At 33.7% G+C, this 15,110-nt stretch overlaps 3 protein-coding genes and 2 pseudogenes across 3 annotated transcripts; all 5 read left to right on the top strand.

Moving 5' to 3' along the window:
- The first annotated feature begins 1,112 nt into the window (after window positions 1–1,112).
- EMB2799 (NAD(P)-binding Rossmann-fold superfamily protein) lies at window positions 1,113–5,036 on the top strand. The gene is made up of 8 exons (XM_022282612.2): window positions 1,113–1,374; window positions 1,453–1,565; window positions 1,708–1,880; window positions 2,464–2,557; window positions 2,721–2,921; window positions 3,614–3,699; window positions 3,806–3,870; window positions 4,639–5,036. The coding sequence occupies exons 1-8, from the start codon at window positions 1,176–1,178 to the stop codon at window positions 4,743–4,745; spliced, it is 1,038 nt and encodes a 345-aa protein (XP_022138304.2). The 5' UTR covers window positions 1,113–1,175; the 3' UTR covers window positions 4,746–5,036.
- Window positions 5,037–6,225: 1,189 nt separating this feature from the next.
- On the top strand, window positions 6,226–6,534 carry LOC111009731 (protein RALF-like 19). The gene has a single exon (XM_022282924.1). The coding sequence runs from the start codon at window positions 6,226–6,228 to the stop codon at window positions 6,532–6,534; it is 309 nt and encodes a 102-aa protein (XP_022138616.1).
- A 1,477-nt stretch (window positions 6,535–8,011) lies between these two features.
- On the top strand, window positions 8,012–8,323 carry LOC111009732 (protein RALF-like 19). The gene has a single exon (XM_022282925.1). The coding sequence runs from the start codon at window positions 8,012–8,014 to the stop codon at window positions 8,321–8,323; it is 312 nt and encodes a 103-aa protein (XP_022138617.1).
- A 3,747-nt stretch (window positions 8,324–12,070) lies between these two features.
- On the top strand, window positions 12,071–12,397 carry LOC111009604 (protein RALF-like 19 pseudogene; annotated as a pseudogene).
- A 2,366-nt stretch (window positions 12,398–14,763) lies between these two features.
- LOC111009733 (protein RALF-like 19 pseudogene) lies at window positions 14,764–15,108 on the top strand (annotated as a pseudogene).
- Window positions 15,109–15,110: the final 2 nt, after the last annotated feature.

Below are 15,110 nucleotides of genomic sequence, written 5' to 3'. Positions count from 1 at the left end.
TTTACCGAATGTTTCAACTCTTGTCAAAAGTTTCAATACTACTCTTCACCTATTATAAATATCTCAAAAAATACTCTTTGATCAAACATTTATTGATATTAGAATGAAAGTTGACGTGGCAAATTTTGAAACAACGTAACAATTAATTGAATCTTGTCACTGACGTTACAATAAAGTTAACCTTTAACATGGTCAATTATTGGTTCGTCCTTGTTTTTAGCGATTACTTTTTTACCATCATTAAAGTTCAAGTTGTTACGAGTAAGCTTCCATTAATAACTACGTTGTTCCAAATTTGAATACATCAATTTTTTCATTTAAAATAATAATTGATGTTTATACAAAAATTATTTTTTGAAACAAATGTTTAAATGTTTAAATAGTAGTATTGAATCTTTTGAAATGATAGAAGTATTTTTAAACGAAAACAAAATTCAAACATACATTTTTTCATATTTTTAACCAAATAAAAATACAATTGTTTATTTATCTCCCATACATATGATGTACAATATAAACTAGCAGTTGATGGAAACATTCATGTTAGGGGTGATTCAAAATAAATGTTGACGTAGCTTGTCGGTCAACAATAAACATAACGGATATAGAGATCTTTAGCCATTATCTGAAAGATGTTGTTAGTGAAGATAAAAAGTTTATCGGTTGCTTGTCCTCCCCTTCATGTGGAAATCATAACACAAGTGGAAGGAATCAAGCTTACAAATCGACTCAATCTTCGAATTTGATTCTATCACTGCAATCAACATGATCTCATAAGAAATTTAAGATATCAATAAAGATGGAACATGGATCAAAGATATTTGTAGTATTTATTTTATTGGAGAAGCGGTGTTCAAACATGCTACAAAAAAGCTAACTCTAGAGCTCATAACCTAACTTGTAAAGCAATTTATTCACATATGAATGTGCGTTGGTTGTCTCAAGTACTCACATATGACTTTGGTAAGAAACCATAAGAAGTTTGTCCAAATGTAGTCCAAATGACATGCTATCTAATTAACGAATTTCATTTATCAGGAAAAAATAAAATTAACGAATTTAATTTTATCTAAAAACAAAAAAACTACCCGTTACGTTTTTCAATACCTAAATAACCGTAACAGGCTGGAGGGCACTGCAATTATCTTCAACATCGAGCTGCGAGCCTGATTTCTATGGAACCCATTACCTGCTTCTCTTCGGGCGGACCTTACACTATTCTTGCCCGATTCTCCAGATCGATGCTCGCTTGCTGCTACTCCTTCGAGCAGCTCAGTTCCAGACGCTCTAATTTGTACATCAGACGCCTCAATTACACTGCCGGAGCCCCTACAATGGCTGCTCCTCTTCAAGTTTCTGCATCGTCGGCCATTGGTCCGTCTCTGCAATTGAACAGGTATTTCTACTCCACGTTTATGAACATTGTGTCTGATCCTTAGTTTTGCGGTGAAGGTGCGTCCAAGGAGAGATTGGAGACTTCCTCGTCAGGGTCGACCGGAGCGCATGATTTGCTTATAGTCGGACCCGGGGTTCTTGGCCGGTTGGTGGCGCAAAAATGGCGGGAGGTACTATTACCGATAAAATCAGTGGAAAACTGGTGGATTTTAGCTTATTTGATTCTCTGTTACATTCTTACTGTACAAGTAATACGCAGCAGAATGGTCGAACCTATATTAATAGGAATTTGTGCTCGTATGTGTTGAGCAGGAACATCCGGGATGCGAAGTTCATGGGCAGACCGTCACGGCGGATCACCACGACGAGTTGATCCAAATAGGGATTCAGCCGTCTTTGAAGGGAGGCGATGCGACTCGGAGTTTTCCTTATGTCATTTTCTGCGCTCCTCCCTCGCGAACCTCGGACTATCCCGGCGATGTCAGGTGATTATGTAATTCGTGGAAAATATATGACATGAATGATATTTATTATACCGGTTCATATTCAATTTGTTGTCTTTCAAATTTTATGTTTCCTCTTATCTTCTTGTAGGGAGAATTCTAACTGTATTCTTAGCTAATCGTTAAGATAGCACATTACTTCTGTTAATTTAGTTTGTTAATAGCAGTTGAGCTGAATTGGTCTCGTTTGCTTTTCTTTTAATGAGAGTCAGTTCAGTTGGTTAAAGCAGAATGCACTAAGCCTACATATATGGCTATTGTAGGACTATTCATTTTTCTGGTTGTTTTCATTTAGCTACTGTACTAAGGACTCAGTGTTCGTGAAGAGGTCGCAAAGAAAATTTTCTCTAACTGATTCACCATGCGAGCTCTAAGTTTTCTGAATATGAAATTTATGCTGTTTCGGGGATCCTTTTATTTAATTTCGCTTTACTACGGGTAGCCGATGCCTGTGCTTGAAACATGGTGAATCAGAGACATAACTTCTGCTTGTACTTCCCAAAAGCCTTTCTGTTGATCTACTTTATGTTTATCCTGAAAGCTTTTTGGCTGCTTGATCTATCAGGCTGGCTGCATCAAGTTGGAATGGAGAGGGCTCCTTTCTTTTTACTTCAAGTTCTGCACCATATGATTGCAATGACAATGGATCATGTGATGAGGTGGGTATCACTTATCTTTACAACCAACACAGATTTGCTGCTAGCGGACTTTCTTTTATACTGGAATGATGTTCTACAGAAGTTTTTAACTTCTCCCATCAAATTGTATTGTTAAAACGGGGAGCTATTGTATCTCAGATCTTATTTTTATTCATGAATACAGGATAGTCCAGTTGTGCCGGTGGGGAGGAGCCCTAGGACTGATGTTCTCCTAAAATCAGAAAAGATAGTAACGGAGCTTGGTGGTTGTGTACTTCGATTAGCTGGACTTTACAAAGCAGATAGAGGGGCACATTCTTATTGGTTAGAGAAGGGGACGGTTGATATTCGTCCCGATCACATCCTGAATCTTATTCATTACGAGGTCTGGAAATGGTCATTTTATTTGTAACTAGTCTGCTGTATAGACATAGGATGATATATAGAGTTTTCATTCCCTCAATTTGTTGCATACGGAAGTTTGATTGTCTTTTGAACTATTACTTAGCTACTTCTCTTGGTTCCATCTGCATATACGATTAGATTCAATTCAATACTATTGTTTGAGCTTCAGTGTTACAAATGTGTCGTACCTTGCCCCATAACGAGTTATCTCCTCCCTACTATTCAACAGAAGCTTGCATTATTATTATTATTATTATTTTGGGTAATAACACGTTGGGGAAGGGATTCGAACTCACAACCTCTTAGTTGGAGGTATATGCCAATAACCGCTAAGCTATGCTCGCTTTGGCACAGAAGCTTGCATTATTTGTGAATCTTTAACCATAATGAACATTCATGTGCTAATAGGAAATTTTTGCACCATGCCACTTTTACAATATATGATCTGAACAATTTATTGTACATAACTTTGGTGTGTAATATGTATCATACATTGTTGGTCAATTTGATTCACCTAAGATTGTTCGTCCATTCCTTATTTAAACCAGACCAAGTAACTGATTAATTATTGGACTAGTCATTTATCTCACTAACCGCATTGGTTCTCATTCCTTTTGGCCATTTTAATTTTGTTTCAATCCTTCCTAATGAACTTGTGCATTTATTGAGCAGGATGCTGCTTCCCTCTCGGTGGCGATTCTTAAGAAAAATCTTTGTGGACGGATTTTCTTAGGTTGTGATAATCATCCTTTATCCAGGTTAATCCTTCTTCTACTGTTAGATGAAGATAAACATCCCTGTTACTTGAAAAAACTTTAGACTTAAAAGCACAGAATTTTGATTAGCACTGTCTCATGATCCCAGGCAAGAAATCATGAACATGGTGATGAAGAGTGGGAAATTCAGTAAAAAGTTCGAAGGTTTTACTGGTAAGCCTTTCTTTTTCGGTTTCTTCCCCCCTCCTTTTATTGGGTATCAAAGCACATGTCTCAGAAGAAGAAAAAAAGGTGAAATTTCACTCCATTAATTTAATACGATTGTAAAAAATGTCACAGCGTCTTATTTTCTTCCAATATAAAGGCCGGTTTGGTTGGATGTTTAGTTTAATATTCATGAGAATAGGATTACTGGAAATCCGTGATAACTTTGGTTGCATAGAAAAATATTATTAGATTTTCATTGGATAAATAATGTTTATGTATAAAATGTTAGGTACGAGGGGCTGGGCATGAGAATGGTTTATTCTCAGACATCACGTTTATCCATATTATACCCTTACAAAAATATGTGTTTTTATATAGCCTTAATTAAAGTCTGATAGTATTGTTATTGCATAACCAAATATTGATTTTGAGAAATATTATTCTCATCTATCTTACTCTCTGGCATTGGTTATCTATTATATCTTTTAAAACCTTAAACCAAATGGCTCCTAAGTGTAACTTTTTTGAATCCGTTTTACATTACATTTAGAGTTTAATTTTAATTTGGATTGTGTTACTTTTATATTATTTAAAACTTTATGTTGTATTAAAATAAATATCTATTTTATGTTATTCATATAAATACCTTAGAGAAAAGGACTAGTTATTTTATGCCTTATTATTTACCCTTCCTTTGCTTCAGTTTCTGCACCTCATCTTCTGATGTTCTGATAACCGTGGTTACTCATGTAGACGAATGACATGTATTTTCAGGAACCAAGGATCCTTTAGGAAAGAGATTGAACAACTCGAAAACTCGAGCAGAAGTAGGCTGGGAGCCGAAGTACCCGAGTTTCAGTCAGTTCCTCGAAACCATTTAATTTAGTGCCCTCCTTGTGTCATGACAAATAAGTTTGAACTTGAAAATTGGCTTGAGAATACAACGCATCTAGCTTGGAGCTTTTGCATCTCCTTGACCTCTGTAACTTGGTTTCAAATGGACAAACGGATCGGTTCGATAGTAAACATGAGTTGATCGGAGCTGCTGACCGTGTTCAAACATTTGAAACTGTATTCAGTACATCCTGCATCATACATTTGTAAAGAGAATTGATACCACTGAACGACATTTGCTCATAATTGAAGTGTTTTGATACGCTTTTTCTGTGCCAGCATCTAAACAACATTATCTCTAATCCCTCTCAATTATGTGTGAACTCCATCACACGATCACGTCTCGTTATAGCACTTTTTAAAAGGTTTATTTGATCTCTATATTTTCAACTTGATTTATTTACTTATGAACTTTTAAAGTTTAAAATGGAACAAAGGATGAGAATATTATTTTCTTAGAAATATATTTTAAAAAGGTCAAAAACTCTCCATCCAAAAAAAAACCTAAAAAGTTCAAACATCAAAATATAATTCTTTTCAAAAAAACAAATTCAAAAAACAATTGTAAAAGTACCCTCAAATATTTCTCATACAAAATATAGTCTTTGGATTTTGTAAATATGATAAAATATTTAAGTAATTTTGATTTTAACATTCAAGATTTTCATATATATCAAAGTATATCAAATTAGGTATGTTATTGTTTCTTTTTTTTAGTACACAGCATGTGACGGAGAGAATTGAACTCACAATCTCTTGATTGGAGATATATGTCTATGCTCGCTTTGATAATTAGGTATGTTATCATAGATATAAAGTATATAAGTAGTATATACATCTTTTTTTTATAGATATAATTAGTATATGAGCATTTATTATCGAATATAACAATTTTATTGATTCCTTCAGTAATATAAGAAATCAGACATATCAATAGATATTAATATTTATATAAGGTTATAGAAGCCATACATTCCCGTTACAAGAGAACAAATTTATATATAACACAACCCAATTTAATAAGAGAAACTGACACAGTAAATAGAAGTATAATTTATATCATTAGTATGTCGCTCTATATTTTAGCCGAGTGCATTAAAGATATATTAGACTTTTACTTCTTTATAAATTCTCATTAATTTCTTTGCTACTTTTGCAAGCGCCCTATATTTAGTTAAAGATATTCCCCAAATTAATGGTGAAAGCAATTCTGTAACTAATTTACCAATTAAGAATCAGAATGGTGCTTCCATCAAAGGCAAATGGCAGTTGAGGGGCATGCGGCGAACCAGAAACTTGGCGGCCTCCTTTTTCTCACAAGATCCAACGAATCCTCCGCTCCCTCTTTTTATAAACTCATCCATCTTCATCTCCGAGGGGGAAAACGGGCTGAGCCGGAGATCAAAAGTTAAAAAACAAATTAAATTTTCTCTCAGCCATTTTCACAAACACCTTTCGTGCAAAAACATGGGGGTGAAGCTCTGCCTGGTTCTCCTCCTCCTCGCCGCGGCGGTGGTGCCGCAATCCGCAAGCCACAGCAACGAAGTCGTTTTCTCCCCCGGCGGCGACTTGTTCGGAGAATTGAGCCCACGAAACCTGCTGGGTCGTGATTTGCTTCAGAAGGGGAAGTATCTGAGCTACGCGGCGCTGAAGAAGAACATCATCCCTTGCGGCGGCAGGGGCATGTCTTACTACGACTGCACCAAGCGCAAGAGAGCCAATCCTTACAGACGCTCCTGCCTCGCCATCCATGGCTGCGCTCGATTCACCGATTGATTCAACATTCATCCATGCCAACCTTTTTCTTCCCCGTTTTCGCCCTGATTTTAACATCTTTTATCGACACAATGGCGACTATGGACATGTTTCGTTAAAATAAGTGATTTTGGCATAAAATAAAATTTAATTACTTTTAATTTTATATAAGTTATTTCATTATATGTGCTTGCAATGATCGAAATTATTTATGTTCATTTGCCCATATTGCATATTTACCTGTAATGAATAATTATAAATTCAAATAACAATTCAAACAGAGGTTATTGTACCTATTGTTCCTTTCTTTTAAGGAAATATTATTTAAAATATTTTTATATTTGAATTTTAAATTTATTATTTGAAATAATTTATTATTTTAAATAAGATATCTATAATTATTTGATGATGTTTGACAAATAGATAAAATCGATTTAAACAAAAATAAGAATGTATTTGTTAGTGACGTTAGAATTAAACAAAACTAATTTACAACCTCACCTCCTTCCTATTGATCTTGTTTGGCTAACAAGGGGTATCAAAGTCTAAATGAAATTATTGGCTAAAGAAACAAAGAAAGTTATAATTAAGCAATAATTGACATATACATCTTATATCATGGGCCAGCCTCAGGTCAAACCTCAGGTCAAATGGAGAGATTATCTCAATCTCCAGATTAAAATGTGTGTGCAAGCCATGTGGGAGGTGGGGGAAGGGATGGAGGGACAATTTTTAAGACCTACAAGCCATGTGGGGGCGAGAGTGGGTGAAGGGACGGTAATTTTTTTTTTTCAACTTTTATTGATTTTAGTTTAGGTACTTTAAAAATATCTATTTTAATTATTGCCGCGATGCAATTTCTAAATATTTCAAAAAATTTAATGAGTTTTAGATTCGTATTTTCGAACTAACAACCATACAATTAAGAAAGAACTCTTAATATGTCAATCCTTACCATGTATGGATCTAATAAACACCACCACCCATATAACAATACCCCTTAGCATAAGAGTATATCAATGGTATATAAATTGTATATCACATCAATTACATCGTTGTTCAGGCTCCGTATTCAATAGACTTTTACTTTCGTGGGTTGAGCCGCTAGATTTGCTATTTTACAAAATTGAAAACAAATTGCTACTTTTACATATTCCCATTATTTTCTTTTATTTTTGCCACTTCCATGACAGCCCATATTTTCAAATGTCTAAATTTAGTCCAAACAATTATAATATATCTTAAATAAATTCCCAAAATTAGTGGTGAAAACTGAAAAGTACTAAATTTGTACCCAAATGAAAAAGAAATAATTTTCACCAAGAACAGAAGGTAGAAAAAATGGTATTCCATTTGGCTACCCATGCGGTGGACCAGAAATTGGCCCTGCCCTCCTCTTTTTTCTCACAAGATCCAACCAATCCTCCACTCTCTCTTCTTATAAACTCCAACTAAATTTCCTCTCAGGCATTTTCACAAACACCTTTCCTGCAAGAACATGGGGGTGAAGCTCTGCCTGATTCTCCTCCTCATCCTCGCCGCGGCGGTGGCATCTCACTCCGCAACCCTCAGCGACGACGCCGTTTTCTCCCCCACCGGCGACCTTTTCGGAGAAACCAGCCCGCGAAATCTGATTGGCCGTAGTATGCTTCAGAAGGGGAAGTATCTGAGCTACGCGGCGCTGAAGAAGAACATCATCCCCTGCGGCGGCAGGGGAATGTCTTATTACGACTGCACCAAGCGCAAGAGAGCCAATCCTTACAGGCGCTCATGCCTCGCCATCCATGGCTGCGCTCGATTCACCGATTAATTCACCATTCACCCCATGGAACTTAAAGCCAAACTCTTTTCTTTAATTCTCTGTTTATCTTCTATCCATATGTTAGAAAATTCTGTACACGTCATTTGAAAAAAAAAAAAGAAGAAAAAGAAATTATGTACACGTGTCGAAATAAGCAATCTAATTGGTCGTTTTACTTCGAGTTTCAGCATTCAGCGGGAATCCAATATCTCTCACATTAATTACTATATGTGATTTCTAGTTTTTATTTTTTTATTTTTCATTACTGTACCTTCAGATCAAATTTTAATTTTATATCTTCTTCTCTACCTTCGTTTGTATAGACAACATTTCATCAAAAAGAATATAAAATGTGCAAATGGGAAATATAACTATTAATCAATAAAATATAATAAGTAATGTTGATATCATATTAAAATTTAAAATAAGAAAATTTCTCCAACTTTTTTGATGAAGAGATATGATATATAGTTTGAAGATATAAAATTGTCCAAATATAAATTTTTATTGGTTTGAAGGAATAGAATAGAGTAAAATAAAGTGGGATGGGAAGAAAGTGAAAAATGTCCATAAAATTTTTAGGATCTATGGACCTGTAATAGTTTACACATGTCGCACATAAAATGGGAAATCTCCATACTACCCAAGGATTAGAAATTTCCCCTTTTAACGGTAGTGATTATGGATGGGTGAGGGCTCAAATATTTTTTTATTTTTAAATATGCACTAATTTTAAGAAATAGGTTTGAAAGATATCTCTTTAAGAACATATTATTTCAAAACTCGTGCAAGAGAGGGGAGGTTACCTTCATTTGGAGTATTCGTAATGGGGATTTAAATTCAGAATATCTACAAACATTAGAAGAAGAGTAGAAGATTCGAATAATAGAAGACTATGATAATCTACAAGTAGAATACTTAGTCAAAGTTGTAAGTTGGGAACTCCATCAAGTTGCATAATCGAAAACTTCAACAAGTTCAAAGGCGCCGAAGATCCCAAAGATCCTTTAACAAGCTTAAGTAGTTTCGAGAACAAATTCATAACCCTCGAATCAAAGTTAGTATATTATATATTAGAGATTCTAACACTTTACATTAATATAAATCAAGTTCATTAAATTCGAGTTTTATCTTATTTTTTATTAATATTGATTCAATGTTTAGTTTGAAGTAACTCTGAATTATGAATTTTGGTTTCAAAAGTTATTTTAGAAATACAAAATTCCTAATGCGAATTTGACCTAATATAGTAAGCAAATTAGCACTTTTTGAATAAGGAATTCGACCAAACCTACAAAAACAAAGAGATTACACCTCAAATTCGATTGATTTTAGTCATGCCAAAATCACTCTCGAATATACTCCAAGCTAATGCCTCTCAATTTGATTTTGGGGATTTTTGTTTGATTTGAATTTTTAGTCAAGAAATTCAGCTCTTTAAACTTTAGTTAATTAAAGGATGAAAAGAGTGGAAACTAATTCAGGCAACCCAAAAATGCAAGAAATTTATGCATAAAATGGAAAAATTAAATAGATGACGGATCTATGTATCATATTTGCAATTTTAACATTTACCCATGTTGCACAAATATTTGCATGTAAAAGAATGAAATTTAATGTTTGATAAGCCTTCACCGCATTTTTGCATTGCCTAAGAATTTATGCTAAAGGATTTTTTTTTTAAAAAAAAAAAACTTTCAGAGTTATAAAAATCGCACTAGACAGCTCGAAACTAATTATTGTACCAACTGTGCTGTTTATTTAAAAAGGAAAAAAAAAATTAAGAATGGAAGTATCAGATTTTGAAATTCAAGAATATGTTTGATCAAGATTTTGACCAAGTTCGTGAAGCTCGGCTTGAACTATGATTGACCCTTTAAACGAGCTTATGTGCTAGCAAGTTGCAGACCTGCAATCAGTAGTGGACCGATCTATACTTGAGAGAGTATAGTTTCGTGTACCTACAAGTAAGGTGGGAGGTCTGGCTCTCTGACGACTTAAAGAATTATGACGTGTTGTCGTGGATTGTGTTGGAATGAGATTTTTGCAGAAGTGTCTTTTGATTGGTTCAACTGATAACTCGACGTTCGATGTAGAGGTTTGGACTCGGTTCACTTGATATCACAGACGATCAATATATGAGACTTATGTCGGTTTGTCTTATTCATCACTGTTAGTCGTATTAGATGTCGATACGTGATTGATGATAAATCTTCCGCGACAAATGACTAAATGAAATTCTTGGCCAAACTTGAGAAAACTAAAATTTGGCTATAAACTTGAGAAAACTAAATGAGTCAATATGTGATATGATCTCATGATATTTTGGGCCACGAAGATTATTTCAATTTCCATGTGAAATGAACAAGCCACGTGGCCATGTGGGAGGTGGGGAAAGGGATGGAGTAACTATTTTTACGCTCTACAGCCCAAGTGGGGCGGGAGCGGGGAGAGTAATTATTATTCTCGTTTAAATATTATTTTGATATTTATACCGTTAGAATATTTATTTTAATTTTGGTATTTTGAACTTTTATTAACTTTAGTTTATATATTTCTTAAATGTTCATATTGATCGTGTATAGTTAAAGAGTGATCAATTTAATTTCTATTTGTAAAATTTTAACACAAAGTTTAGATACAATGACAATTATTTAATACAAATCTTTGACTATATTTTAAAAAAATTTAGTGACTGAAATGTCATACTAAAATTTTTAGAGAAATAAATGAGATAAGAATAAAGGTACCAAAATAATCGTGTTATAAACTCATTTTATTTTTGTTAATGTTAAAACATGTAAAATATAATATATAATAAAGTATATAATATTGTAAAATAATAAATATACAAAAGTTATAACATATATATTAATAAATTAATTAAAAATATTTTCGACTGAACTAAATATTTAGTTGATAACTATTACTAGTTTACAAATATATTATCAAACAATTTTTTAAATTGATATTCAATTTTTCAAATCTACTACCAAACGTGCTCAAGTAAATGAACAAACTAGTTATGTTTGAAAAATTTACCGGCTAAATAAACATCCATTATAAAAATCCAACAATAAAATTAAGGAGCTTAACGAGATACTACAAGTAGAGGAAAAATGAGAGAATACAAGATTGGACAAGCTCTATAAAATTGAATTATAAAACTAAAATACAAATTTTACTTAAAATTTCAACATTGATTTTTCCACTATTTTTTTTCTCATCTCAAATGTTACCGTAAATTGTCACTATTTATAGATAATTTTTACAATGTTACAATCGGACTTGAATAGGATATTTGGAGCATAGGTCAAATATGACACTTGGGACATTAATATATATATATATATATATATATATATATATATATTTTGTTTTTTACGCTTAAGCTGGGATATTTATTTTAACAATGTTTATAATAAATCCTACGATTAAAATAAATATTTCGAAACTTCACTTCCCAATAAAACAAATATTAAAAATTCACGCAGCAAAATAGGGCTCTTCCAACGAAGCATGGCCTATTTGAAGAGGAAAAATGACAGCTACAAATTGGAAGCTCGTTTTTGGCTAACGATGCGGCGAGCCAGAGATTTTGTGGCCATTTTTCCTCCGAAGATCCAACGGATCCTCCATCAATTCTCTTTATAAACTCATTCTCCTCCTCGTTTTCCAGCAGGAACGGGCAGAGCTTTAATTAAAACAAACATAATTTTCTCTCAGTCATTTTAACAAACATCTTTTCTGCAAGACATGGGGGCGAAGCTCTGCCTGATTCTCCTCCTCCTTGCGGCGGCGGCGGTGCCCCACTTCGCCGGCTTCATCAACGACGGGATCCCCGGGCTGGGGCGGTTCTACAACGACGACGCCATTAATTTCGCCCCCGGCGGCATCTTGGCCGGAGAATCGCGAAACTTGCTTCAAAGGGGCAAATTTCTGAGCTACGCGGCGCTGAAGAAGAACATAATCCCCTGCGGCGGCAGGGGCATGTCTTACTACGATTGCGCCAAGCGCATGAAAGCCAATCCTTACAGGCGCTCCTGCCTCGCCATCACTGGCTGCGCTCGATTCACCGATTAAACTTTTATTTTATTTTATTTTAGTTCACTATTATAGTGGGGCCCACATCTTAATTAATGCTTTTTATCTACTTGATTATGCCGGTGTAAGAATTTTATTTATATAAAATTCGAGCATAATTAGTGGATAAAAGCATTTATTGAACTAAAAGAAAAACTGTTTATCCCGTCGTTTTTTATTGTAAAAAAAAAATCAATAAATTCATATGAATTATACGTATTATTTTATTTGTTTTCGTTGTATTTCCCTTTTTCAATTTATCCATTATTTAATTTGACAATAATTTTTTTAACAATAAATTTGGGAAATGGAAATTCGAACTTCCGATCTCATATTGGCTAATTGGATTATAGGTTATTGAAGTTATTTACTCTATCCACCTAATTAGAACTTAATTTATTAACCCATCTAAATTGAGGGCATCTTCTAGAGACAGGGTCATTGATTCATTAGTCTCTCGTATCGAGATAAATTAAGTAAAACCATTCCCTGTATCTTCCCTGTATCTTCAGATTCCTGTAAATTTTAGATGTCACCATGCCAATTTGTTTTACAGGATTTATTAACGAAAATGTTCTTAATGTTTCAAAAATGTCTTTACGAATATTCATATAATTTATACGTTAATCTAATATATTTTCTATTGATATAATAGATTTTCTTAAAATTAATTTAATATTTTAAGTTTTTTATATTAATTACTATAAGTATTAATTTTTCGTATGTTATTAGGTAGAATTCATAATTTATACGTTAATCTAATATATTTTCTATTGATATAATAGATTTTCTTAAAATTAATTTAATATTTTAAGTTTTTTATATTAATTACTATAAATATTAATTTTTCGTATGTTATTAGGTAGAATTCATATTAATATAAGACTTTTTAAAAGTAATTAATATTGAATAACTTTAATATTTTTAAAAAAATACAATTATATAATTAAAAATGTCAACATAGCCCTTGACATGCCAGATTGATTAGAATCTAAATGTTTAAATTTTTATTTTCACTCTAGATTTTCAAAATATGTATGTCAGTCCTTGAGCCTAGTTGGGCAAGAAAACTAGAAAATTAGAAAGCCAAAACAAAGGCTCATTCACCTAATATGATATCTAAAATTAATAGTAAGTCGGAGATCGGACATGGACATATTTTAAGAGCATAATAATGATAATCATTAAAGTAGTTAAAAGTTTTAGGAAAGTTTTTTTTAAAACAAAAAAAAATTAAGACTAAAATAGTTATAAAATTCTCAAATATCAAATTACAACGAATTTAAAGGTTTTAAGAACAAAATGAGGCTAAACTAGACCTATAGTATAATGAACCCTCAAAAGGTTGATCATGACCCTTGAATTTTCAAAATATTTATTTAGTCATTGAACTTTCAAAAGATAATTATTTTGATCTTTACTATAAATTTGTTCTTTGCTAAATCAGATATTCGCCACAACCAATACATTCAAATATGTACTCAGGTTAACACTTGATACACCTAATTTTTTAGAACAACATCTAATAAACTTATAAGAAAACAGACACAAAGGTTCATACAAACACCTCGCTATTACACAACTCGCACAACTTTGACCAAGCACATCTCGTTGACATCAAATTAAATTGTCACACTTTTTCACACTATGATTTTGATTCTTATTGTTTATATTTTTTTGTTTTAAAAACATTTCTCTTTTCAAATCAAATAAATAATTTCATGATTCATGGATTAGGTACTTACTAGCCAGACCATAAAAATAAAAAGGAAATAGCTTTTCTAATAAAAGAAATAATTTATTTGTATTTATTTATAAAAATATATTTTTGTAATTAGTAATATATTGGGGTTATTTATTTATTACGACTAGAGATATCCCTTTTATTATCTCTTACTTTATCTAATTTATTAAATACTGAGAAAATTTTATCGATTTTATAGATATTTATCAATACATGTAGAAAATTATATATATTGAGATAATAAAATTGACACCGGTCTATCTCACATTTTCTATGATCATCTCTATTTTAAGTATTTCAGAAATCCTCCTTGATAGAGGAAATATTCCTATTATATCAATGCCAATGATTGGCTTAGTCATTTTCGTTATTACTTGGCACTAAATGGGTGTCCCACAATGGCCCACAGTTGAGACAGTTGGGCAAGAAATTGGCGACCACTTTTTTCTAACAAGATCCAACCAATCTCGACTCTTCCACTCCTTATAAACTCCTCCTTATTCCTCGGCAACACTAGGGAAAAGGGGCGGACCAGACCGGACCGGGAAATTAAAACAAATAAAATTAATTTCCTCTCAGGCATTTCCACAAACACCTTCTCTGCGACTGCACCGGCTCCGGCATGGGGGTGAAGTTCTGCCTCATTCTCCTCCTCCTCGCCGCCGCGGTGGTGCCTCACTCCGCCGGCTACATCGACGACGGCATCCACGGCCTGGGGAGGTTCCACAACGACGACGCCGTTTTCTCCCCCATCGGCGACTTGTTCGGAGAAACGAGCCCGCGAAATCTGATCGGCCGTAGTATGCTTAAGAAGGGGAAGTATCTGAGCTACGCGGCGCTGAAGAAGAACATCATCCCTTGCGGCGGCAGGGGAATGTCTTATTACGATTGCACCAAGCGCAAGAGAGCCAATCCTTACAGGCGCTCATGCCTCGCCATCCATGGCTGCGCTCGATTCACCGATTAATT

Source organism: Momordica charantia (assembly GCF_013281855.1).
Source record: "Momordica charantia cultivar OHB3-1 chromosome 7 unlocalized genomic scaffold, Mcharantia_2.0 BLBB01000007.1, whole genome shotgun sequence".
NCBI lineage: Eukaryota > Viridiplantae > Streptophyta > Magnoliopsida > Cucurbitales > Cucurbitaceae > Momordica > Momordica charantia.
This window is presented reverse-complemented; position numbering and strand designations above follow the sequence as displayed.